This window comes from Gouania willdenowi, chromosome 4 (genome assembly GCF_900634775.1).
Source record: "Gouania willdenowi chromosome 4, fGouWil2.1, whole genome shotgun sequence".
NCBI lineage: Eukaryota > Metazoa > Chordata > Actinopteri > Blenniiformes > Gobiesocidae > Gouania > Gouania willdenowi.
This window is the reverse complement of record NC_041047.1, coordinates 376,112-403,206: the sequence shown is the minus strand read 5'-3', so window position 1 is coordinate 403,206 and position 27,095 is coordinate 376,112. Positions and strand designations below refer to the sequence as shown.

The window sequence follows — 27,095 nt, the reverse complement described above, 5'->3', positions numbered from 1 at the left end:
GCTGTGGATGAGTAATATTTCATTTAAACCATCATTAGTCATTGATGAAGTTCGTTATTGATGATTTAGTTCAGATCTCAGACCTCACAAACCATTGACTTCCTGTTATTTTAGCGTTTAAATCAGATCCTTTAAGTCATCTTTTCACAGAAAAGATCATCGTTATTTTTCTTCATCTCAACTGTGATGATGATGATTTTATTTATTCTTTAATTGCCAGTGTTTGTTTGACCTCAGTGGGCGGGGTCAGAGCCAGGAATAACATGTTAATGACAATCAATTCAGTCATTATCATCACCTGATCATTGATCAGATACCAATGATTATGAATCACATTCTGTCCTACCACACTTGTTTATTTATTTTATCAACAATAGTTACACATCAAAGCACAACATTTACAAACATCAACTATATACGACATGAGAAAAAACACGCTAAAGAAAAATATAAAAGAAAATAAATTACAAACATTATGCAAAGAGTATTTAAACAAAAACGAAATTTAATCTAATTATCAAATTAAATAATTTCTTACATGAACATTTTCAATTTTGTCTAGGAATCTTTAAACAAAAAAATGTCAGATTTAAATCAAAACATGATGTATATAATATTTAGTTTTATAATTAAATTATTAATCAAAAAAATTTTGTTTTTATGTTAAGGAAGATGCCAAATTGAACATTTAGAAATGACCAGAAATCAATGTTTATATTATTAAAAAACAACAAATAATAGAGTTCCATATAGATTAAACTATGTCACACATAAAATGAATGTTGGTTTGTTCTAAATGTGTTTTTCTGTAAACATCCAGTTTTTATTAATTTATGAATAAAATCATTTGATAATTAAACATTTTTAAATATATTGTTATGATGGCTGAATTTCAGATTTATTGTAGTAAAAATATGTATGAAGTTTAAAAAATCGAAAATCGTCTTAGACTCTCCAGTCTGGGGCGGGGCGTCGCTGGTGACCGTCACTGCGCAGGGTCAACGTGACCAAGATGGCGGCGGAGAGGGACTTCGGTCCTGGTCCCATCGGGTCTGTGCTCATGGTTGTTGTTCAATGCCCGACCCCACAGCTCTGGAGCCTCTGCTGAGGAGAGTCAACGAGGGTGAGTCCGACCCTCAGACCGTCCTCTGGTCCCCGGACTCAGCTTGTCTGAACTACTTCTGTTAGTTAAGTTAGAGTTTAAAGTTTAGTGGTGACTGTTTTATATTGTGTGTGTGTGTGTGTGTGTGTGTGTGTGTGTGTGTGTGTGTGTGTGTGTGTGTGTGTGTGTGTGTGTGTGTGTGTGTGCGTGCGTGCGTGCGTGCGTGCGTGCGTGCGTGCGTGCGTGCGTGCGTGTGTGCGTGCGTGCGTGCGTGTCTGGGTGTGTGTTATTAATGTTCCTGTCAGAGCTTTTTTCTAGGTTTAAATCATTAATGTTTACCTTAAAGTGGTTCATTAAGTTTACTGTTTATTTAAATATAAACTTGTTTTTTAGACTCTATTCTAACCCTAACCCTGGGTTCTAAGTGTTTATAACACTGCGTACGTACTAATAAAGCGTACGCCACTTATAAGTGGTCTATTTCATACAGTAATATATTCATAAACTCTGGGACTATTTACACAGAATCGTCTGTTTTCACCAGTGGGTCTGACTCAAGACATCTCCCTCCCTGCTGTGGGTTTGAATCTCACTTTTCGTGGGTTAGGACTAAAATAAAATGCTTAACAGAGGAGCTAAAATAACATAAGCTAAATAAAACTGACGGTACTTTAAGTCACATGGTGCACTTCTCACGTCACCTAAAATGGCCAATGAGGGGCGCTCCGTACGGATAGAGGGGGAGTCAATTGATACATTTCTGTAGAATAGCCACGACCTATAAGCAAGTTTGGGACTTATTGAAAAAACCTGGTGAGATAATGTTTCCAGTTTCCACACAATCATGAGAACAGGAACCTCCGCCCCCAACAGAAGGATGAAATGAATGATAGCTCTGTGAAATTATTACATTTGTGTGAAATAATTAACATTGTACATTTCACAGCACATATCATATAAATATATATATATTATTATTATTTTTTTTCACTTGTCTGCACATGATGTCAAGGTCAAACACTACAAGAAGTACAATTTATTATGAGACAGTAATGCATGTTTTATTATTGCAATGAAATAAATTAATTTTTTTATTGTATAATTGTGACCATCACCAGCCCCTCCCTAAGGAAGAATAAGAAAACACTTTATTATAGGGAGAATATAAAAAGGGAGAGCAGTGTTACACCTGGGGTGGAGGGGGAGGGAACAGGGAAGAGAGACTCAAGGCAGGAAATAGAAAGGGTGGAGGAAAAAATAGATTATTTTACAGTGAGATGTGGTAGTGTAGTTGTGTATATTGTTGTTATTATGTTGTGTAATCAAACCAGTCAGGTGAGCAGTGTGTAGCTTAGGTATAATGGTGGTGTCTGTGGACAGAGGGAAGGAGTGAGTGGTAAACCTAGAACAGGTATTTAGGATCAACGTGTCTAAAGTTTAAGCCCAGTACAGAGTTTTTATCTACAGTCTAAGACATGTCAGTCCATCATAGGACCAGTGTATGTGTAAGAACCACTACTGTAAACCCAGGAGCCGCCCCGGGCCCAAAGATGCAGCCAGGCCAGCTGAAAGAGTGGGGGCCAAGGAGCCACCCCCCCCACTTGCAGTGCAGCCCCCCAGATGCCCCTGAGATCCCAGGCCAAGAAGCAGCCACCACCCCCCACAACACATCCGAGAAAGCCCCAAGGTGCCGAGCCACCCCGCGCATCCCGCCCAGACCCCCAACCCCCAACCCCAAGGCCCCCCGCCAGCATCTGCCTCCCCCATGCAGCGCCGCACCCTCAGGCATACTAGGGCGCGGCCGCACCACCTGCCCCGGAAGACCCCGCAGGTCCAGCCCGGCTTGCCGGACCACAAGAGCACCCCCGTGGGACAGGGGACCCCAAGGGCAAGCCCCCATCCCAGCCCACAAACCGGCCACAGCCCAGCAGGACCACACAGCCCCAGCCGGCGCAAGAAGAACAGCAGCCCAGGCCCTGCCCCCCACCGGACAGCGCAAGCCATGGGGCAAAGCGCCTCCCACCTGCGCACGAGCAACTGGTGGCCCCCACAGCGGAAGGATGCACCCTACCGGCACACAACCGGTGCGGAGCAGCAACCCCAGCCAAAGGCACCTCGGACCCACCCACCAGTCCGCATATACTGTAGTAGGACAGACCTACCATTTGTGGCCAATATCAACCTCAACCACCGGAACAGCTAGAGCCGCCCCCCAGCAAAGAGCATCATCCTGGAGAGCCAGCAACCCCGGCGCAGACGCCAGCACCCCCACCCCCACCCCGGAGGCGGCAGGCCACCCCTGCACACCGCGGGGAGCGCCCCCAAAGCACTCAGGAGACTAGACAAGCACTAGCCACACCTGAAGGGAGAGGCACCCTCACGCCCTGCCAGGCCAGCACCGCCCGGAGAGAGGCCCCGCAAAGAGAGCCCCCAGCAACACCCCCCACGCCCCCAGAGACCCGCCGCCATGCCAACACTGACCGCACCCTCCTGATGTATTTGCACAACCAGTAAACACCCTGGGACTGATGAAAAATATGGTTTTACATTAAATTAAATATTGTAATTTATGTAACGTTCCAAAGGGGTTTAACTACCGGTTCATTTTTATTATTATTTGAAACAAGGAATTATAATTTAATCCCATGTTTCTGGTTCATATACTGCATCTGTGCCCCCCCCCCACCTCCGTTATAACACAGAGGGGTTCCCACAATGATCCTCCAGCATTCTGTCTGTGAGGGTCAGCTCCGCCCCTTTCCTCCACCTGTTGAACTCTATTAACCCCCCCCCCCCCCCCCCCCCACAGTGACAAACCTCAGTTCACCATCAATTACTTTTAATGAATATTCATTCGGAGCGTTCACCTGACTTTTTATAGGTACTGTATGGGCGGAGCCTGACCTTTTATAGGTATCGTATGGGCGGAGTAAGGTGTTTCCTCACGTGCGACAACTTTGGAGTTGATTATGATTTATAAACGTGAAGAGGCGTGGGAGGAGCTTGTGCCCTTGTTTATTGTTTTTGTGTGTTCGTACCTGGTGGCCCCTCATTAACTGTAGGTATGTACTGTACCATGTGGGAGGGGCTAGCAGCAGGAAGCTGAATGTTTTTTATCTGGAACCTCCAATGAAAAGAGGAAACAAGTTGTTGTGATTTGAAAGAAGAATAAAACCACAGAAAACATAAAACATTGATATTTTTATCCAGCGTAAAGTCATTTTCTCTGTGTGACATGATATTGATCTGAGATTATTGCTGTAACATCAAAGTGTGATTGATCCTGGTACCATGATCATTGATCAGGTTTACACTGTGTGTTTTGTGACACTGAGAGGAAGTTTATGAAAAAAGGAAGCAGCTGGTGATTGTGTGTGTGTGTGTGTGTGTGTGTTTTACAGGTGTGCGTTGTTGGTCTGTGGATCTCCATGTTTCCTCTTTAGATGAGCAGCTGAAACTTTTTGTGTCCAGACATTCAGCGTTTCTGTCAGAGGACGTACCGGGTAACACACACACACACACACACACACACACACACACACACACACACACACACACACACACACACACTCTACAGAAGACTCAGCTGACTGTGTGTGTTGTAGGTCAGAGGACGTTGCAGCATCGTGGTGATGTCCTTCACACTCAGGTGCTTTTAAATCCAACACATGAGCTGGTTTGTGCAGAGGTGAGACACACACGTGTCGTTATATTGTGTTAGTGTTGCACAGGCGTGTGTGTGCTGTGATGTTGTGTTAATAGTATTGTTGTTGTCGTTGTGTAGGTGCAGAGACTGTTGTGTAGTTCTGTTGTGTACCAGCTGCTGTTGTTTGTTGGTCTATGTGAAGAAGAAACAGGAGAAGTTGTTCTACAAAGAGGAAGGTTCTCCTCCTCTGACCTGCTGATGCTCCTCAACACACAGGTGTGTGTGTGCGTGCGTGTGTGTGTGTGTTCTGACACAAGACACTGGAGGGGCTCTTCAAGAAACTAATAATATTTTCTCAACAATTTCAGTCCATTTTTGCTAATTTTTACCATTTTTCTACAACTCCACCAAACTCACCATATTTTAGCATATTTTCATCACTTTTTAAAACCATATTTTGTCTCCTTTTAATGTATTTTTGCTACATTTCTCCCATTTCTGACACACACATTTCAATGACTTTTCTACACATTTTTTCCACTTTCCAGACATGTTCATCACTTATAAACCATTTCTACCACTTTTACACCTAATGTCACATATGTTGACCTATTATTGTCACTTTAACCTCTTTTCACCAGATTTCATGATTATTTTTGCCAATTTAACCACATTCACGATTTCTCATGCCCATTATTGCCTAATTGTTCCTACTTTTTAAATTATACTACATCCCCCAATGTTGGCTACTGTTAAGCCAATATTAACTCTTTGAACCCTTTTATCACTTTTTCTGTCTGTTTTTGTCCACTCTAAGTTGCAACTTTTAACCAATTTTCTGTGGTTTTTAAAATCTCATTTCACCACCATTTTTGGTCACTTTTAACTAATGTTGTGCCGATACCGATACTAGTACTGGGAGGAGTCCTGATACGGCACTAAAAGGCTGGATCAGTATCGGCATGTATTAATAATCAACACGCTGATACCGCCTATTTACATCATCAAATTACTTTCGATACCCAGTCCGCCAAACGGAAGAAGAATCAACCAAACACCAACGAAGGGGTCTATGGCGGCCCCGCTCCCTCCGGGGGAGTCCGGGTTTCACCCTCTACCCCCTGCAGATGCTTTGGCCCCTAAGGCGCCGCTCTGCTTCTCTTGGGCAAGCGATGGCGACCGGCTCCGAGGGCCACGGCGGACTCGTAATCTTGCCTGACTACTGCCCGGTTGCCGTTCGTCGCTTGAAACCGAAACCCCACTCAGGCCTCCCTCCCTCCTCAACCCCAAATTGCTTCCTGGAGCGCCCGCAATGTTGTGTCAGACTACTGCTACAAATAGGTAAAATGCAGAGGAAATTATTTCACTGCGATGTGATCAGTAAAGTATATTATTATTATTATTATTATTATTATTATTATTATTAGTATTACCATGAACTGTTTCTGATTGAATAATGCTGCTCTTCTGGACTGGGTTGTACCAGTTGTTCCTTATTGTATATTTGATTTTGTGCACCAGGTTAACACATCATTGGGAGCACAGTCACATGATTAAGTAATAATAATAATTAGTATTATTACATCACTGGGAGTCACATGATTAAGTAGCTGCAGCATCACACACTAAGGTTGTGAAAAGAAAATGTATATTATTTATATTCAAACTTATATACTAGTTGAAAACAGCCCTGTGAGAAATTCCTGGTTAAGTTCATAAAAAGTAAAAAGTTGATAGGATTAAAATTCATGGAGAGGTTCATGATTAGCTCAGTTTATTTGACCATGTCTCTTAAAAGAATCAGAATGGTTCAAATCCAAACGATGTCCAACCCTACTCTGACTCCTGATCACACAAACACATACGGCATTTGAGAGCCAAAATTCTGGTTTCAGAAAAGTTTATTTATTTGTCACCCATACCAGGTAGACAATAAAAACGTTCTGCATTTACTCTGTTGGTGTTTAGGTTTAATCAGTGCCAAACCAAGTCATGATACCAATTATTTTACATCCAAGTGAGTATGCAGTTCTTAAGAATTGGAAGAAAAACAGGTCATATCAGGTCAGTGAACCCCATCCAGTTTGTTGTCCTTGTGGATCCGGATCTCCTCAGACCGTTTAGTGTCATTAATCCACAAACAGTCCGTTTAGATGCACACAGAATTTGTAAAGCATTTATTAAATAATTTATTAATGGTATCATTGCAGTCCAAACAAATCTGACGTTGCACACCCTTGAACCAAGCAGCAGCCGTGCACACGTTCTGCTGAGGTAGGACCACAGTTCCAAAATGGATGGAGCATGGGGGTGGGCTCTCCAGTAATTGGCTTTGGTGCACACGTGGCTATGGTGTGCAGTGATGCTTGGTAGGACCAGTGACGTGCTGTGAGCACTAGGGTTGGGTAGGCAGGGCGTTGCAAATGGAGAACACCAATGTTAACACCAATGACAATTCCATATGTTTCTTCTGGCAAGTGTTAATTCAATTCAATTGAACTTCATTTGTATAGCGCAATTTACAACAAAGTTATCTCAATGCACTTATCAAAATTTAAAATTCATAATAAAAAAGAAAAAACCCAACAAGATCTACATGAACAAGTATTTATCCATCTAACAAAATCAACATCATAAACACCATTAAAGAAACATAAACAACTCGAACTACAAGCGTTTATGAAAGGGGGCCAAGCCTTCCCGCATGATTTGACCCCTAGGTTTTGCGGCGACCGTGGAAGTACGTCACGAAGGATGACGGGCTTGTGGTGAGCGTCAGGACACAGGCCAACGTGTCATTTGCTGTGAACACGTGGATATGAAGTTTTGGAAGATGTGATTTAAAATGTGAAATTTACAGACCGAAATGCCTTTGCACCCATTATAGCGCCACCTAGTGGTACACTTTTTGGTATGGGTGGTTTGTGTGCTCTTCTATAGTTATCCTGTACATTTCACAGCCCTCAACATAATACTTAAGCTGAAATAAAGGTTTTTTGTTTATGTTGTACTAAGCCACGCCCGCTTTGACTAATTGCGATTAACTTTGAGATGCGGCCCCAGGAGAGACCCGAGGTCATACCCACCTAGTTTGGTAAAAATCGGTCATGCCATTTAAGAGATATAAATTTTCATAATTGTAGTGCCCCCTAGAGGCCTAAATTATTCACATTTTGCTCACACCCCCACAGTCACATGCCAACCAAGGATCTCAGATTTGGTGTTGTTAGCATTTATTTTGACCGAAATATGCAACAGTTATGCATTTTTATAGCTAGCTAGAAAATTTTACTCAGTAATTGTTCACACATAATTTGAGCCAACAAAATTATTTTATCAACTTTAGATCAGGTCCAACTGAAGACTCTACGTAACAAGTTTCATGCTGATTGGACAAAATCCTAAGAAGTTCGAAAAAGTAGGTTTTTGATATGTAGTGAGTTACAAAGAGCAATGTGCCTCTATATTAGGAACACGTGGATATGAAGTTTATGAAGATGTGAATTAAAATGTGAAATTTAGAGGCCAAATGTGTTAGCAATTATAGCGCCACCCAGTGGCGCAATTTTTGGTATGGGTGATCTGTGTGGTCTTCTATATCTACCCTGTAAATTTCACAGCCCTCAACTCAATAATTTAGCTGAAATCAATGTTTGTTTATTTATATGTTATGATGTAATAAGCCACGCCCACTTTGACCAATCGTGAATAACTTCGACATATGGCCTCAGGAGTGACCCAAGATCATACCCATCAAATTTGGTAAAAATCGGTTTTGCCATTTAAGATATATACATTTTCCATATTTGCAGCGCCCCCTCGTGGCCTACATTATTAAGCCTTTGCTCATACCCTCACAGTCTCATGTCAACCAAAGATCTCAGATTTGGTGTTGTTAGCATTTATTTTGACCGAGATATGTACCAGTTTGCGTTTTTATAGCTAGCTAGTCTGGACCCACCCTCCAAAGGGCACTGCCCTCCCTTGCACGGTTTAGCCTGCAGCACCACTTTTACCGAGACTGTAACTATAGTATTCGAAACGATTACAATAGGGTTCCTAGCACCGCTGGTCCTCGGAACCACGCGGTCCCCAGGCCCCGTGGACTTGGCCCCCTAATTATTTAATATATCCTCCATACTCTCCAACAACATATATCTCATGACACGACAGCACATCTGTTGTTTGTGTTAGAAACACAGAAACAGAGAAAATGACAACAACAACTCAGAACATCCTCAGTGAGGAGCATCCACAAAGTCAATCCTTCCATTTGTTCCATTCACTGTAGAAAGTACCAACAATGTTCTGACCTTACCTTTGCTGAAGGTCTGGTAGCTCAGGTGTTGGTCTCCATCTTTTAAAAGATGTTGTTTTTCCTCAAAATAAAGTTACTTTATCGTCTCTAGCACTGTCATCCTGACTGTAGTGTTATCCCGCCCACTAGCTAGAGAACGTAGCAACAGCGGTCACGTGATAAACAATTCACTAATGCACTGTGAACCTACGTATAGCATTTAGCATAGCACGGCTATGTCCAAAGGCAGCGTAGAGATCTGCCTTTGGACGTAAATGGTTTTCATCTTGGGGAACTGACTGAGCATGTGCAAACACATAAAAACACGCTATGTGAACAGAGGCAGAGCAGCCATGTGCTTTTGGAAAAGGGTGTGGCCTCCTCCTGGCTCCTCCTCCTTACAGCAGAGTGCGACTGTGCAGCGTCTCTGCCGTACCAGGAAATAGCGATGTTTAGTCATTTGGGCTATGAAAAGCACAAAATGCTGATACTTTCAAACTCATAGGTACTGTAGGCTATTGGAAATGGAAAGATAAATAATTTATAATTATATTATAATTAAAACAAATAATATCAATTCACCCTTGGGTAGGCACTGCCTACCTTGCCTACCCTGACATCACTGAGTCTGTCGACTCAAGAGGTGGGGCGTCCAAAACAAATCCAACGTTGTACACCCTTGAACCAAGCAGCAGCAGAGATATTTCAGGAACACACACACACACACACACACACACACACACACACACACACACACACACACACACACACACACACACACACACACACACACACACACACACACACCACACACACACACACACACACACAGACAGAGATTCCTTGCATTATAAATAGATATCAGTGTTCAACCACCTTCAGCTACTGTGGGAGTCCCTGCTCTCTGGAACCTTTATTTTGAAAAGGTTGAGAACCACTGCGTGTGTGTGTGTAGGTTGATGTGCTCAGGGACCTCTCTGTCAAACCCAGCTTGACCTTGTGCGTCCCGTCCTTCGGGTGTTGGAGCGGTCCCTGGCTTCAGGACCTGGCAACCTTTCAGGGTGTCCTGGACCTGAAAGTGAACCCTGCTCCGGTGCTGCCCCCGATGGAAGGTCTGCAGGAGTTCACTGAGTACCTGTCCGAGTCCCTGACGCCCGACTCGCCCCTGGACCTGCTGGAGCCGCCCGACGCACCGGGCTTCCTGCGGCTGTGCCGGCCGTGCTGCTACGTGTTTCCTGGCGGTCGGGGAGACTCCGCCTTCTTCTCCGTCTGCGGCTTCAACATCCTGGTGAACGGAGGCTCAGACTCGCGCTCCTGCTTCTGGAAGCTGGTCCGACACTTGGACCGGGTGGACTCGGTGCTGCTGACGCACTGTGGCTCCGACAACCTGCCGGGAGTTGTCAGCCTCCTGCAGAGGAAGCTCTCCGAGCGGCACCAGGAGCCCGACGCAGACCAGACCAAGAACCTGATCTCTCCTGAGATTGGCGTGGTGTTCTTCAACGCTCCGGACCAGCTGAAGTGGGACCAGGTGGACCCCTGTAAGCTGCGGAGCAGTGACCTGGGGTCGGTAACGCTGCAGCTCCTTCACAGACTGTCCATCACACCTCGGCCTCTGAGCCGGGTCAGCGGGTCCATCCAGCCTCTGGTTCTGTTTCAGAAGCTGGGCGTGGGCTGTTTGGAGCTCTACACTCTAAGCCCGCTGAGCGACTTGGCCCACGCCCCTGATGTGTCCGTGTGTGTGCTGCTGGTGTGGCATCCAGCCGACCCTCAGGAGAGGGTTGTTAGAGTTCTGTTCCCGGGCCGAACCCCTCAGATTAAACTGCTGGAAGGACTTAAAATGCTCCAACACCTCCAGTTCCTTCAACATCCCTCACCGTTTTCCAAAGACCTCCAGACCCCCAGAACCGAGAAGGAACTGAGTCCAGAAAGACCTGAGAGTCGAGTCAGTAGCTCCTCACAGAGAGACAAATGGACAGAACCCAAGAAAGCCAAACCTGTCCAACCTGATGAGAAGACCAAAGTTCTAGAAGTAGACGGTCGATCCAGAACCTCCAAACCTGCTGAGAAGCTTCTGGCAAAGAAGGACACCAGGAAGAGAAATTTTCTACTCTAGGAAAGAAAGAAGAGAAGAAGAAGGAACCAACCAAGAAAGACAATAACCAGCTCCAAACCAAAGAGAGAACCCAAAGCAGAACTCAAGAAAAAACCAGTACTAAAGAAAGAACCAGAACCAAAGAGAGACCCCAAACCAGTACTAAAGAAAGAACCAGAACCAAAGAGAGACGCCAAACCAGTACTAAAGAAAGAACCAGTACTAAAGAAAGAACCAGTACTAAAAAAGAACCAGAACCAAAGAGAGACCCCAAACCAGTACTAAAGAAAGAACCAGTACTAAAGAAAGACTATAAGAAAGAATTAAAGCCAGAGGAGAAGGAAAGTTTGAAAACGACCCTAAAGGAGGTGAGGAGAGGTCCAAGTGTGGTCGGACCAGATGCTCCGCAGACTAACAGAACATTAGAGACTGACGGAATGTCTCTGAAGAAAGGTCCACTAGGAAAAGACCCCAAGGAGAGAGAAACCAACCCCTCTCACTTTAATGGACTTAATGAAAGTCCAGAAAAGCCAGTGAGAGACTCCATGAACGTCCCTCAGTCCTTTGAGAACCGCTTGTTGGACACCTTGGATTTGGACCGTGAAGATAAGAGTCCCACTGTGCTTCAGAAAGAAGAAGACCATCCGCCCCCAAGTGGACCAGGGATTGTCCCTCAGCATGTAGACGTCTGTCTCGTGTCTCCTTGTGAGTTCCAACACCTTCATGTTCCTCAGAGCCAGGACGAGGGCCTGGACAGTACCAGTCCATCAGAAGAACTGGACCGGGACTGTCCCACAGTGGCTGCCGATTCTGAAGAAGAGTCCGGATGTGTGTTAGGTTGGTCCGACCCGCCCCCCGTCCCCGTCGTGGACCGCCCCCGCCTCCAGTACAGCCTGGTTCCTGCACCGTGGACTCGGAGGAGAACCAGAAAACTCCCTCCGTCGGTACCAAGAAACCACCACAGCTGAGGAACACTCGGACCAGCACCTCCACTGGCTCCCTGAGAACCTTCCCAGGATCAGAAACCAAACTCACAGCTCGACACTCGGTCGGTGGGGGCTCCAGAACCAAAGTCCCAGCAGGTAGGACCCGCTTAGTACAGACTAGTTTGTTTGGACAGAGTAAGACTGGGTTTATTCTGAGACACACTTTGGTTTATACTGGTTATACTGGTTTAATCTGGTTATACTAGTTTATACTGGTTTAATCTGGTTATACTAGTTTATACTGGTTTAATCTGGTTATACTAGTTTATACTGGTTTATACTGGTTTAATCTGATTTATACTGGTTTATCCTGGTTTGTACTTGTTTAATCTGATTTATACTGGTTTGTACTGGTTTAATCTGATTTATACTGGTTTATGCTGGTATTCCACCAAGCTTTAAATTCACAGATTCAATATTTAAAATAATTTGTATCTATAAGTGAATGTGTTTATTGTGTTTGGCTCCCACAGCTGCTGGTTCTGCTGGTCCTGTGGTGTATGTGGACCTGGCCTACCTCCCATCAGGCCAGTCCTCGATAGATGCAGACCTGTTCCGCTGCCTGCGCTCATCTCACTACGTGCTGAGTGGCGACGACCCACGGAGAGACACCAGGAAGGTTCTGGACGCTCTGCTGGAAGGAAAGAGCTGCTGGGCCCAGCTGAAGGTGAGGATGGTCCACTACAGGACACGGGTCACCTCCTCACAGGGTCAGAGTTCACAGACTGTGTGAAAGCTCTCTAAGGGTGTACTCTTACTGCAAGCTCGGGCCGTACCAACTCCTGGCAATGTTGGTGTGGGGTTGCGGTGCCTGGCTGGGGGTGCATGGGTTCGCCTGCCGATCGGTCCGTGGCTGGCGGGGTGGCCCTGCTTGGGTGGTTGGTGGCGTCCTTTCTCATCGGGGGGGCCGGGGCCACCCACCTTTGGAGGGTGCTGTCTTGCGGGCCTGTGCTGGCCCTGGTGTGAGAGCTGGCCTCTCTCCTGCTCGGCCGCCACCTGCTTTGGCGGGGCGGGCCGGCTGGCGGCAGGGGTCGCCTCCTGGACTGCTGGGGGATGTGGCTGGTGCCTGGCTCCGCCTGGGGGAGTCCCGCTGCGCTCCATATGGCCGGCATGGTTCGGGGGGTGCCGTGGGGGATCTCCGGTTGTGCTGCTCGGCGCGTCCCTGGGGCCCGCAGTGCCGCGTGCCCGTCTGCGCCATCTACCCTCTCCGGTGGCCCGCCATGCGGACGGGCCGGGCTCCTACCGGACAGGCCTCCGACATGGACACTTCACATCACACACTCCCAGCTGGTCTGGCTCACCCACTTGTTGCACCACACTCACATACTTAACCCTTGGGGGGCTGGTTGGTGGGGCTGGGGTGGAGGGGGCCGCCGCCTGTGCTACTAAGTAGTGGCATGGGGGCGGCACTCACACCTCTGGCTGCCCTACTAATCCCTCCAATTTTAATTACACCTCAACACACCACCCCCCGGAGGGTGCTTAACTTTGGACACATTAATCCCAAATACCTGCTTTAGGTACTACCACTCACTCATTCCCCTGTCCACAGCCACCACCATTATAGCTAAACTTCACACTAGTCACTATACTGGCTTGATTACACAATATAATAAGCACAATATGTTCTACAACTTCACATCTCACCCTCACTGAATAACAATTTATTCTTCCCCACCCTTTTTATTTCCTATCTTGAGTCTCTCTATCGGACATATTCCACCAGTTTATGAAAGATAAGAAGTTTCTCTTTACAGCCAGTGTCAGTAAATTGCGGTAATTTTACTGACACGCAACGGAAACATTAAAGATGCCGCTTTGTTTTGACGAAATTGACACGAGGAACATAGAGAGAACCGAGTGAGTGAGAAAGAGATTAAAACAGACCAAATATCAGGGCGTGTGTGCACATGCGTGTGTCCATCTGAGTATATTTATCTTCATCACTTTCAGTTTTCCTTTTGATGAACATGACAATATCTAACTCTTCTTTTATTTTTTCTTCTTTAAGTCCATGCAGAGTGGACACGCCCCTCCCTGGACATTAAAATCTATTGGTCCGTGTGCCCTCAGGTGACCCTGATCCCGACCTTTGATTCGTTGGTGATGCGTGAGTGGTACCAGGAGACGCTGCAGCAGCAGGGGGCGCTGTCCCTCACTGTGCTGGGCAGCAGCAGCACCGTCGCCATGCAGGACGACAGCTTCCCCGCCTGTAAGGTAGAGCTGCACTGAGCACGCTCACTGACTGCTGCATTCTGGGACATGAAGTCTCTCAGCCAATCAGAGGCCTTGTTTTGATCATGATGTCTCTGTGTTTGATTGGCTTACACACACAGTGTAACACACACACATACACACACACACACACACAGTGTAATACACACACACAGTGTAACGCGCACACACACACAGTGTAACACACGCAGTAACGCGCATACTGTAACACACACACAGTGTAACACACACACACACAGTGTAATACAGGCACACACACAGTGTAACATACACACACACATAGTGTAATACATGCACACACTGTTCCGTCCCTAGTCTAGGGTAGGAACAAACACATTTAAAAGAAACACAGAGAGTTGAATAAGGCAAAGGTCATTTATTGCCCAATAATTAAACACAAAAACAGAAGCATCAACGTCAGGGTGAACCAAGGCCAAAATAATAAATAAACTCTATTAAGCCTATACACAAAAACACTAGAAAACAGGAAATGAAATGGCAGCTCATCCCTACAGCTTCTTTACAAAATATAAACAATAATTCCAGGTACAGTTCAAACTCAAAACGCTGGTTAAACCAGGAACACTGAATACACACACACACTTCACACAGCCAGATACACACTTGGTGGACAGCAAGCAAGGGAGAGTCACACATCGCTACTGCTCTCCACCAGCTTCTGGGGTAGACAGTCCTTATGTAGGGCCACACCCTGGGGAGAACCAATCAGCATCCTTGGTGATGGCCACTCCCTGCTGTCCTGCTCATTGGGATAGATATTAAATTGTGGAAGAGCTCTCACTCCTCCACCAACACAGTAAACACAATAAGGCACCAGCCGTAACATTCCCCAACCAAAGAAAACAAACTTCTCAAGTTTGATTTAACATAATGCAAGATTAAGCTCGGGACAATGCATCAGCAAAAATATTTTCACTCCCCTTCTTGTGTTTTATTTCCAAATTAAAATCTTGAATGAGTAGTGACCATCGCATTAATCTTTGATTTGAGTTTCGCATCTGATGTAGGAAAACAAGTGGATTGTGATCAGTGTATACTTTTATTGGAATGACTGAGGACCCGACGTAAACTTTAAAAAACTGCAGAGCTAGAAGAAGGCTTAGAGCTTCTTTCTCTATTGTGCTATAGTTTACCTGAGCTCCACTGAACGTCTTTGAAAAGTAGCACACCGGGTGATTAACTCCATCCCCATCCTCCTGAAATAAAACCGCTCCAGCACCATTGCACTTGCATCCACCTCCAGCTGAAATGGGCGTAACACTTCAGGGGCAGACAGAACAGGGCTACTACACAGAAGTGCTTTACAGGCAGTAAAAGCATGTTGGCACTCTTCACTCCAAATTAACTTTTTTTTTTTACACTGGTTAAATTCGTTAGAGGGGCAACCACTTCCGCAAAGTTTTTACAAAAGCTGCGATAGTAACCAGCCATTCCTAAAAATCGACGGCGTTCTCGCCTGGTCTGTGGCGCAGGGTAGTGTTGTGTTCAAGACCGCACTATCCGAGACCAAGACTTGCCCGAGACCAGAATGCACCGAGACCAAGACAAGACCAAGACTTTCGGGAGCCGAGACCGAGTCAAGACCAAGACCGAGACAAACCAAGACCAAGACCAAGACCATAAACATTTTTTTTTCAATTTAAAAAAATAAATAAATAAATAAAATTATGGCAAGGTTCAACAGTTAAATAACATCTCTCTTTAATTTTAGTTTATTTTAAATACATTTGACGGACAAAAAAAAAAGGTGCCTGCAAAAAATTAACTAAAATATTAAAACTACTACTGCTACTGATACATTCACAATTATTCTACATATTTGAAAACAAGATTTTTATGTCAGCTGAATGTACAGCAAGTGTTTAAAAGCATTTCTGCCACGAAATAATGATTCTTGATTCTGATTCTTTGAGTTGTGCAGGTTTAACAGGTCACAGATTTCACAAGATATTTTTTTAGCTTGAAAAAGCCTTTACACAGGTTATTTTTATTAATTCACTTAGTTGATATAGTTTAATTTGGTTGCTGTAATATAACTAGGATATTCAATTAACAAAGGTTTCCAACTGTAACTGTAAAAGTGAAACTTTCTGAAATAAAACTACAAACAAGTTGTCATCAGTGTAAAAAACATAGATCTACAGGTAGATGTGAAACTAAATAAAACAAACTCAACCCCTGGAACAGTCATGTAACAAATCAATCAATAGTTATTATATATATATATATATATATAATTATATATATATAATTATTATTATTATGGATACAGTGGAAACAGAAACTGTAAAAAATAATTATATTTTGAACCTGTTTATATTGTGGGGAACATATTATATACATACATGTAATTGGAGTCTAAAGTCACAAAAAAAACACCACTTTAACTCTGCGGCGATGACGCGCTGGTGATGACATAATCCAAGATGGCGGCGGCCCGGACTACAGCCGACATTATGTAATAAAGCCTTAAAAGACATGGATATAATGAAAAGAGTGGATGGACAGATGCATAAACATGCAGACTTTCACACGGACACACACGGACTTATTAAACACACACAGACTTATTAAACACACACTGACTTATTAAACACACACAGACTTATTAAACACACACGGACCTCAGTAAACACAGTAAACAGAACAGGCTTCACCGTTCGGCTGGCACTAGGACCCAGAAGCAGAGTAAGTGCGTCCCCTATCCAGCCTTCACAGGCTGTAATATCATCAGTTTATCATTTTACCAGTTATTAGAGCTACTGTCTTTACCAGGGAGATAATATTTATTACTGGTGATTGTTTTACAGAGTTTTACTGGGATTTTTACCGGTGATTAGTTCATATCTCCTTCTGCTCCATTGTCCAAACTGACACCGGAGCCACACACACGTATGAGTGTCACACACGTATGAGTGTTACACACGTCACTCAGTCATATTAAGGAAGGTTGTGGTCATTATACAGGGTGGATTAAATAATGAATAAAGGATTGTTTTATCCTGTTCTTCTCTGTGTTATTATCACATTATAAAAATGTTTAAAAATAGCAGGAATTAGTGCTGGTCTCTAACGGTCTTGACGGAAAATCCCGAGTCCGGGCAGCCCGAGTCCAAGACAAGACCGAGTCAAAATGCTTCAGAGTCCGAGACAAGACCAAGACCTTTAAAATTTGGTCTCGAGACCAAGACCGGTCTTGACCACCACAACACTAGCGCAGGGTACTCAATGATAGCCTGAATCTTAGCAGTTATAGGCCGCACCTGTCCCTGACCTACCCTCCTACCTAGATAGGTGATAGTCGCTTTATCAAACTCACACTTTGCTAAGTTTAAGGTCAGATTGGCCTCCTTTAGTTTGCTAAAAACCAGTCTCAATGTGTGTAAATGCTCAGTCCAGGTGTCAGAATACACAACAACATCATCTATATACACTTCGCAGTTGCTTACCTCAGCAAGCACCATATTCATCAGCCGCTGAAACGTGGCAGGAGCATTTCGAAGACCAAAGGGCATCACTGTATACTGGAAAAAACCATCTGGGGTAACAAAAGCAGAAACTTCAGAAGCATGGGAGGTCAAAGGAACTTGCCAGTATCCTTTCAATAAATCAAGTTTTGTCACAAATTTTGCAGATCCAACTCGGTCTACACAATCATCGATCCGGGGTAGGGGAACGAATCAGCTTTGGTGACATTGTTAACTGTAGTCAGTACAGAATCTATTAGTTCCATCCGGTTTGGGAACCAGCAAACAAGGTGAACTCCAAGCACTACAACTTCGAACAGCAAGGTTATTCTCCAACAGATATGTAATCTCCTCTTTCATAAGAGCACGTTTGGTTGGGTTTACACGGTAAGCCGCCTGTTTAATGGGGGGACTTTTACCAGTGTCTATGTCATGTGACAACACAGTGGTACGGGTTGGAGTGTCTGAAAACAACGTGGGATTATTCAGAGTTAAATTTATAATACAGTATCTGTCTGAAAAGTGCTCTCTAAATGACTTAGATACGTTTGCATGTCACTCATGATTGCAGAGTTCTCCAAACGAGATGAACTGGGTGAATCTTTTAAAGGAAAATCGGTACAATTCTCACTACCCTCTGTCTCTCGCGAAGTCGACACAGAGACTACCACGGCCACAGCAGGTGGTTTTGAAAGATCACTTCTCGGGACATATTTTTTTATCATGTTTACATGACAAACTCTCGACTTCCTCATTCTATCAGGGGTGCCAATCACATAGTCCGTCTCACTTAACTGTTTCTCAACATTATAAGGCCCACAAAATTTGGCCTGAAGTGAAGAACTAGGAATCAGAAGCAGAACCAGAACTTTATCACCAGCACTAAACTGTCTTAACAGCCTTACAATCATATCTACGCTTCATCCCCTGTTGGGATGCAGCCAACGAACTACTTGCAATCTGACAAGCTTTGTGCAACCTCTCCCTTACCTTAGAAACGATTCCAGCACATTACACATAGGACGATGAACTTCCTCCAGAACTTTTTCTTTTAACAACTGTAGTGGTCCACGCACGGTGTGACCAAACACTAAGTCAGCTGGGCTAAAACCAGTTGACTCCTGAACACTCTCACGCACAGCCATGAGGAGGAAAGCCAACCCTTCATCCCAATCTCTACGCTGCTCCAGACAGTATTTTCGCAGCATAGACTTTAACGTCTGGTGGAACCGCTCCAGCGCCCCCTGGGATTGAGGGTGGAAAGCGCTAGATTTAACATGCTTAAGTGACAATGAAGCAAGGACCTGGGAGAACACTTTGGAAGTAAAATTACTTCCCTGGTCTGTTTGTACAGACCGTGGAAGCCCAAAGGTTGAGAAGAATTTTAGCAGTGCTTTAATCACAGTCCTAGCTTTTATGGTGCGTAGAGGGATGGCTTCTGGGTAACGAGTTGCACTACACATTAGAGTTACCATGTATTGGTTACCACACTTGGTTTTTTGGAGGGGACCAACACAGTCTAACACAACGTTTTCAAAAGGTTCACCTAAAGCTGGGATTGGATGCAATGGTGCTGGAGGAATTGTCTGATTAGGTTTTCCACTTAATTGACACACGTGACATGAGCGACAGAATTTTCCCACATCAGATTTTCTTCCAGGCCAAAAAAAACAGCGAAGGACTCTGTAATAGGTTTTCTTAATTCCTAAATGTCCAGCAAGACCATCGTGAGCTAAACTAAGCACCTGGTAACGGAACGGTTGTGGAACCACCACTTGTTTCACCACATTCCACTCTAAATGACCAGTTGCAGGAGGAAACCAACGGCGCATAAGGACACCGTTCTCCAAACTGTACACATTTTCAGAATTGGTTTGAGTGGTGACTGCAGCTTCTAAACAAGCAGACAGGGTTGGGTCTGTGTTTTGAGCGGCTACAAAAGAACTTTGATCCACCTCAAACTTCAAATCTGCTTCACTGGGTATCAGACTGTCATTAAGTTTTGCTGGATTATCATCAGAGTCAATTTTTTCACTCATCTGGTCCTGATGATCATTTGACAGAAATGAATCAGACAAATCTATACCTTTACATTTTCTAGCTTGTGCACGGGTTACAGCACAAACAGGAAACACGTTATTTTTTCCTGCAGTTATCAAACCAACTCCGGGATTATTAATCACTTCCACAACAGGAAACACACGTTCACCCGCCAGATCATTCCCCAATATCATGGACACCCCCTGGACTGGTAACCGTTCCCGCACTCCTACACGCACTCGTCCAGACACTAGAGAGGAACTCAAACATATTGAATGGAGCGGGGGGCGCAAAGTGCTCATTTGCACCCCCCACACCAGCGCGTCTGAGCCACAGTATGAGCTGTCAGAAAAGGGTGAAGCGCTCTGTACAATTAATGACTGAGAAGCTCCAGTATCACAGAGAATACTGATCATACCGTCACTAACGCATGACGTGTCAGTAGGTTGCAATGGAGCAGGACGCACAAAACCAACGCTTTTTGGAGTTGATGATTTTGTTTTGCTCTTTGATTGCTCTCTGCGTAAAATAACGGGGCAGTTAGCGATCATATGTCCAGTATCATGACAATAAAAGTATACACTGATCACAATCCACTTGTTTTCCTACATCAGATGTAGGAAAACACACACACACACACACACAGTGTAACACACATGCACACACACACAGTGTAACACACACACACATTTCAACACACACACACACACACACACACAGTGTAACACACATGCACACACACACACACACACAGTGTAACGCGCACACACACACACACACACACAGTGTAACACACACACACACACATTTCAACACGCACACACACACACATTGTAACACACAAACACAGTTTCAGCACGCACACACACACACACGTAAAAGTGCTCTTTGTGTCTTGGATGTTTAATATTATTTGAGCCAATCAGACGTGAGATGCGTCAGTCGTCATGGAAACATTGGACACTTTCTTGTGAATGGACTGAATGTGTGCGTTTAAAGGTTATAATAGTTAGATAAACACGCCTCTAAAAATGACCCGGTCAGAAACAAGTACCAAGACCTGGAGGACGGCCTCTCGTTAAGACCAGAACCTGAGGTTGAAGATCTGTAGTTATTGAAGGGTGAGGTGTTGGGAGGTAGAGCCCATGATGTCATCTTAAATAGTCTAATAATACTCTAGAACCTGTTCCTGATCATCCTGTAAAAGTTAAACACACACCACACTGTGATGATGTCACTATAGGAGTAAGTCCAATGTTTATATATAGATATAATATTGATCTAAACAGAGCTGGGAAAATGGGATTAATCCAGGCTAAGCTAATCCTCTTTCTCTGGGATAGAATCATTTCACCAAAGATAAAGCACATTGGTTGTCATGGAGACCCACAGTGCAGCTATCCTGTTCCTAAAGTCAGACTTAGTTTATCCTGCAGAGCTTCACTGATCTCATCTGGTACTATAAAACTTAACCTGGTGATTCACAACAAAGGGGCGGAGTTATCAGTGGTGTGACCATTCACAGACAGACGTTAGCTTGTGTTAGCTTACATTAGCTTATGTTAACATGGAGGAACGGTTATTGTTACCACAGAAGAAGAATTCATCACATGATCATTGTTCACCATAATTATAGCCTCTAGAAATAGGAATAAATTAATTAATAAACATATTTACTAGAAAAGGAATGAGTACAACAGCTAATGTGATGATTGGGGCGTATTTACAGTATATATTATACATACTGTACATCTATAGAACTATAGACTCATGACACATTTATTTATTTGACAGAGACATAGTTACAGCAAAAGATGCATACAGTGTATAGCTAATGCTAATGCTAATTCTCTACTCCTGTTCCTGGTTGAGCTCGATACAAATTATACAAAATGTATAAAAGCACAATCTTAAACACATATTTTGTTGATTACAGCAGTGATTCAGCATTTATACATTCCCACATTCAGCTCACACAGATACACACACTAACTCATCACACTATTAAAAACATTATTTACAAATCTGTACAACTTTGATTTGTTTTAAGCCACAACTTGAGCCTGGACGTGAACAATTTAAACTGTTATACATGTGAGATGGTATACAGTGAGTTCTACAGTTTGGTCTGTTTGATGGAAAAAACACTGACCAATGTGTTCTACGGCTGGAGATTGTTCACTTATTACTGGAGGTGCTACTGGTGACTCTGGTGCTGTTTTGTCTCTGTAATAATGAACTTAGTGGCTCTGCTGAAAGGTTATTAATGCATTTCTATATTAGTTTAAGGGAATATCATTTAAATGCAGTGATGGTAGTGGGTTGGTTTGCTTGGTTGTATAATGAACTAGACACTAGACATCTGAACAGGACAAAAGCAGGTCATTTATGAAGAGACAAAACAACAAAGGTCCCATTATAGAGCCCTGGGGGACACCCATTTTATTATTTAAAAAGTGGATTTGTCCTGAGCCACTTTCACACACATGGAGGTAGGATGTAAACCACTCTATTGTTTCTGGTGAGATGTTCAAAGATGACATTTTAGACAGAAGCAAGTCATGATCCACAGTGAGGAAGCCCCTCCTTAAATCTAAAAACACTGCCCCCACCACTTCTCCCCCGTCATTACACTTTTCAGATTTTCTATAAAGCAGCAGTTTCTGAAGGTGCAGAAACTAATGGGTCTCCAGGTGGTCAGCTAGCTGTGTGGCTACAGTTTTTTAATCAGTATAAATAAAATAGATATGGGTCTGTAATCAGTCCTGAGCTCCTGGTTTAAATATCGAGACAATAACAGTTTTTTTCTAATCAACAGGAAATTTACAAGTTGTAATTGAAAGATGTGTCAGAAGTTTAATTAATTCACTCTGATACATAGTGACATATTTCAAACCTTGACTTCTTTAAATGTTAATGATTAAGTTTCACAGAAAATGAAAAAATGAAATGTATTACTTCAGAAAATTACATTGATCATTAAAAAATATATTTTAAAGAGTTTATTTTTATACTGTCAGTGATTGGTTGGGCCTGTTTAGCATCAATGGGGGCGTGGCCTGGAGGTGATGAAGCCTTTGGGGTATCTATGGGGGACTCACTCATACCATGGTGTAAACATAGAATCATTCTTTATTGTTTTTAATCATCTAATGTAATATTCTTATTTTCTGAGACACTGAATTGAATCATCTATATTTAAAGAAATAAAAGTTTTAAATATTTCACTCTGTGTGTCGTAAGTCTATATCATAGATGGGTTTACCTTTGGGAAGTTTTTCATGAACATCTAAATATTATTTTGTATATGTATCTGTATGTAAATCATCCTTTTACATTGTTTTATTGACTTTAAATCTATTTGTTTTTATTAAATTGCTCTGATATCTTTGTCTTGTCTTTTTTCTCTAAATTTACTAAAACATGTTCTTTGTATTGTGTGAACTCTACCTGTTCCATGTTCACTATCACAGGGGTTCTCAACCTTAGGGTCAGTAACCCATTTGGGATCATGAGACCAAGGGGGTCACCAGATACATTCAAAACATTTTTAACAATTTCAGCTCATTTTTACTTATTTTTACCATTTTTCTACAACTCCACCAAACTCACCATATTTTAGCATATTTTCATCACTTTTTAAAACCATATTTTGTCTCCTTTTAATGTATTTTTGCTACATTTCTCACATTTCTGACACTTCTACATCACATTTTAATGACTTTTCTACACATTTTTTCCAGACATGTTCATCACTTATAAACCATTTCTACCACTTTTACACCTAATGTCACATATGTTGATCTATTATTGTCACTTTTCACCAGATTTCATGATTATTTTTGGACAATTTAACCACATTCATAATTTGTCATGTCCATTTTTTTCTATCAGTTTAAACTAATTGTTTTTACTTTTTAAATGCCATAATCACATTTCACCTCCTTTCCACCATTTTTATTCACTTTGAACACATTTTATTAGTGATTAAAACCATGATTTCCATCTTTAAGATGACTATAATAATAATAATAAACGTTCCTGGATAACAGTGGATATTATTCAGATGAATAAATAAATGTGGTTATCACAGATTCATAGAACAATGGACCATCATTTTACTGACTTTATGGATGGACCCCAAAAATCTCTCCTTTATTCCCCCTTATAGATGGTCCTGTCTCCACATGACTGTTCTTCAATGTTCATGTCTGTGTTCAACCACCTTCAGCTACAGTGGGGGTCCCTGCTCTATGGAACCTTTATTTTGGAGGGTCCCTGCTCTATGGAACCTTTATTTTGGAGGGTCCCTGCTCTATGGGACCTTTATTTTGGAGGGTCCCTGCTCTATGGAACCTTTATTTTGGAGGGTCCCTGCTCTATGGGACCTTTATTTTGGAGGGTCCCTGCTCTATGGGACCTTTATTTTGGAGGGTCCCCACTCTCTGGAACCTTTATTTTGGAGGGTCCCAGTCTTTGGAACCTTTATTTTGGAGGGTCCCGCTCTTTGGAACCTTTATTTTGGAGGGTCCCCACTCTCTGGAACCTTTATTTTGGAGGGTCCCGCTCTTTGGAACCTTTATTTTGGAGGGTCCCCACTCTCTGGAACCTTTATTTTGGAGGGTACCCGCTTTCTGGAACCTTTATTTTGCAGGGTCCCCACTCTCAGGAACCTTTATTTTGGAGGGTACCTGCTCTCTGAGACCTTTATTTTGGGGGTCGCTGGATGAACAGGTTGAAAACCACTGATCTATTCGATGTTATCAATAATGAAATTAATAATCTAACATTCTAATGCAATAACAATATTAATACAATGAGAATACCAGTAACTATAACAGATTAACAATAAAAAATAATAATACAATAATATGATGATGTAATGATATTTCTAAGAATAGCAATAACAATAATAACAGTAGTAATTATACAATAATAATCATTGTCAAATGCAATGTATAGCCTTAAACAATGTTGTCAATAAAAACCTGAGCACATCTGAACGTTTTCTAGGTTCCTTTTGTTCTATATATATATATATATATTTATTTATATATATATCTATATATCATGTCAGACGTTTGTTACAGACAAACCCCGTGAAAAATGCTTGAGAATTTAGTGATTTATGACAACTTTAATAGTGTAAACACATCATTCCTCTATAGACATAATACACTGTAGGAGTGACTGACACCTTTCCAAGATGGCCGCCCTAATGACACACCGCTCGTGGGCGGCAGCAGTTGATACGGCGTCTACGTATTATAATGTCTATGCGCACAAGTCTCCTCTGATGCATGCTGGGTACTGCAGAGAAGGTCGCGCGTGATGAGGTTTCACGAGTCCACGAGCACACAAGTCTGCACAGGTACAAGTACACAGATTGAGAAACGGTCCGTGTCTGCTTGGCTGTGCGCAGTGATTGGCTCTGGCCGCACACGTGACTCTAGTTCGGGTGAGGAGCTGTGTAGTGAAATAGAGACAGATGGTGCTCTAGCGCCCCCTCACACTCTGAGGTCAAAAGATGAATAGGTTTCATTTCTGTGTGAACATGAATGTGCCGTTAATCTGAAATAAAATTAAAATAAACATTTTGAAACGAGACCAAATTACTGTAAAATAACGGATGCACACTCGGGGTATTTGGAAGCCGTGGACAAAGTATGAGGTCAGACAGACGCTGCGTCGAGATAATCACAAGAACAGGACAGCGTAAAAATACATTAACTTATAAAAACAGATGTTTGTACCAAATTTACTTCTACCGGTTGAAAAATAAATGAAATTACGATCATTATAAATTTTAAAAATATAGTTTGATGATCACATGCAAAAAAACTTCCAGAGTGAATTCAACTAATACAGAAAATATCATTTGTGAATAAATGTCATTCATACAATCAGAGGTTTTTTCTCTTTTTTTTACCTCATCTGCACATGATGTCAAAGGTCAACACTACAAAAAGTGTAATATTTTATAAACAGCAATGCATGTTTTATTATTGCAATTAAATAAATGAATCATGTCAGTGCATCATAGACCAGTGTATGTGTAAGAACCACTACTGTAAACCCAAGCGCTGCCCTGGAACCAAAGATGCCGCCAGGCTAACAGAAAGAGCGGGGGCCAGAGAGCCCCAGGCGCAGCCGGGCACCAGCCACATCCCCCAGGGGGTGACCCCCGCCGCAACAAGGAGCGGCCGAGCAGGAGAGAAGCCCGCGCCCACACCAGGGTCAGCACAGGCCCGCACGGCGCCACGATGCAACACCCTCCACAGGGAGGCAGCCCCGGCCACCCGACGAGAGAGGATGCCATCTACCGCCCAAGCAGGGTCACCCCGCCAGCCACAGACCGATAAGCAGGCGAACCCAAGCACCCCCAACCAGGCAACGCCACCCCACACCAATGCCGCCAGCAGAGCCCCCCCCCGCCCACTTAGGCCACCCCAATCACTCACAAGACGCCCCCCAATGCCAGCACAGCCCAGAGGACAGTGGGCCCCAGGCCACCAGCCCCACCCCGCCCAAAGCAGCGCCACACTGAACCACAGCTAGTCCCCGGGCAGATGGCAGGGGAGCGTGCCCTGAGACGCCCAACCCAAAGACCCACTCCCGGGGCACCCCCGCCCCGGCTCAGCGCCCACGAGACCCGGCACACCCAGCCAGCAGACCAACCACTCCTGACACGGATCCACCAGGCCAAGAGCCACAGGCCGCACCCCCACACACCCACCCAGCACAACTCCAGGGGAGGCCCCAGCACAGACAAGGCTCCACCCCCCCCACACCCCTTGATGCCGCACACCGGCCCACCACACCAGCGACATTGTATTAACATACTATTAATATATCACTGTTCCTACTATTAGATGTTGTATTGCTATGATCATTATTACTACTTTACATTATTATTATTATTATCATTAATAATATTAATATTAATATTATTTATTTATGCTCCTCCACATCGAGAAGAGCCAGATGAGGTTGCTCGGGCACCTGGGTCTTGGGGAAGACCCAGGACAAGCTGGAGAGACATAGTCTCGGACGTCTCGGGGTCCCCCCGGAAGAGCTGGAAGAAGTGGCCGGGGAGAGGGAAGTCTGGGCCTCCCTACTGAGGATGCTGCCCCCACGACCCGGAAACGGCTAAGCGGAAGAAGATGGATGGATGGATGGATATTAATATTAATATTTTATTTTTACTAT

At 43.6% G+C, this 27,095-nt stretch overlaps 1 protein-coding gene across 1 annotated transcript; it reads left to right on the top strand.

Annotated features, from left to right (window-relative positions):
• The first annotated feature begins 1,090 nt into the window (after positions 1-1,090).
• LOC114461615 (microtubule-associated protein 1A-like) lies at positions 1,091-26,444 on the top strand. Its single transcript, XM_028443849.1, is given in 11 exon segments — positions 1,091-1,123; positions 4,504-4,605; positions 4,708-4,790; positions 4,887-5,024; positions 10,001-11,143; positions 11,209-12,007; positions 12,010-12,219; positions 12,597-12,790; positions 14,197-14,340; positions 24,058-24,096; positions 25,968-26,444. Coding segments are annotated over 8 exon segments (3,024 nt in total). The 5' UTR covers positions 1,091-1,123; positions 4,504-4,605; positions 4,708-4,790; positions 4,887-5,006.
• Positions 26,445-27,095: the final 651 nt, after the last annotated feature.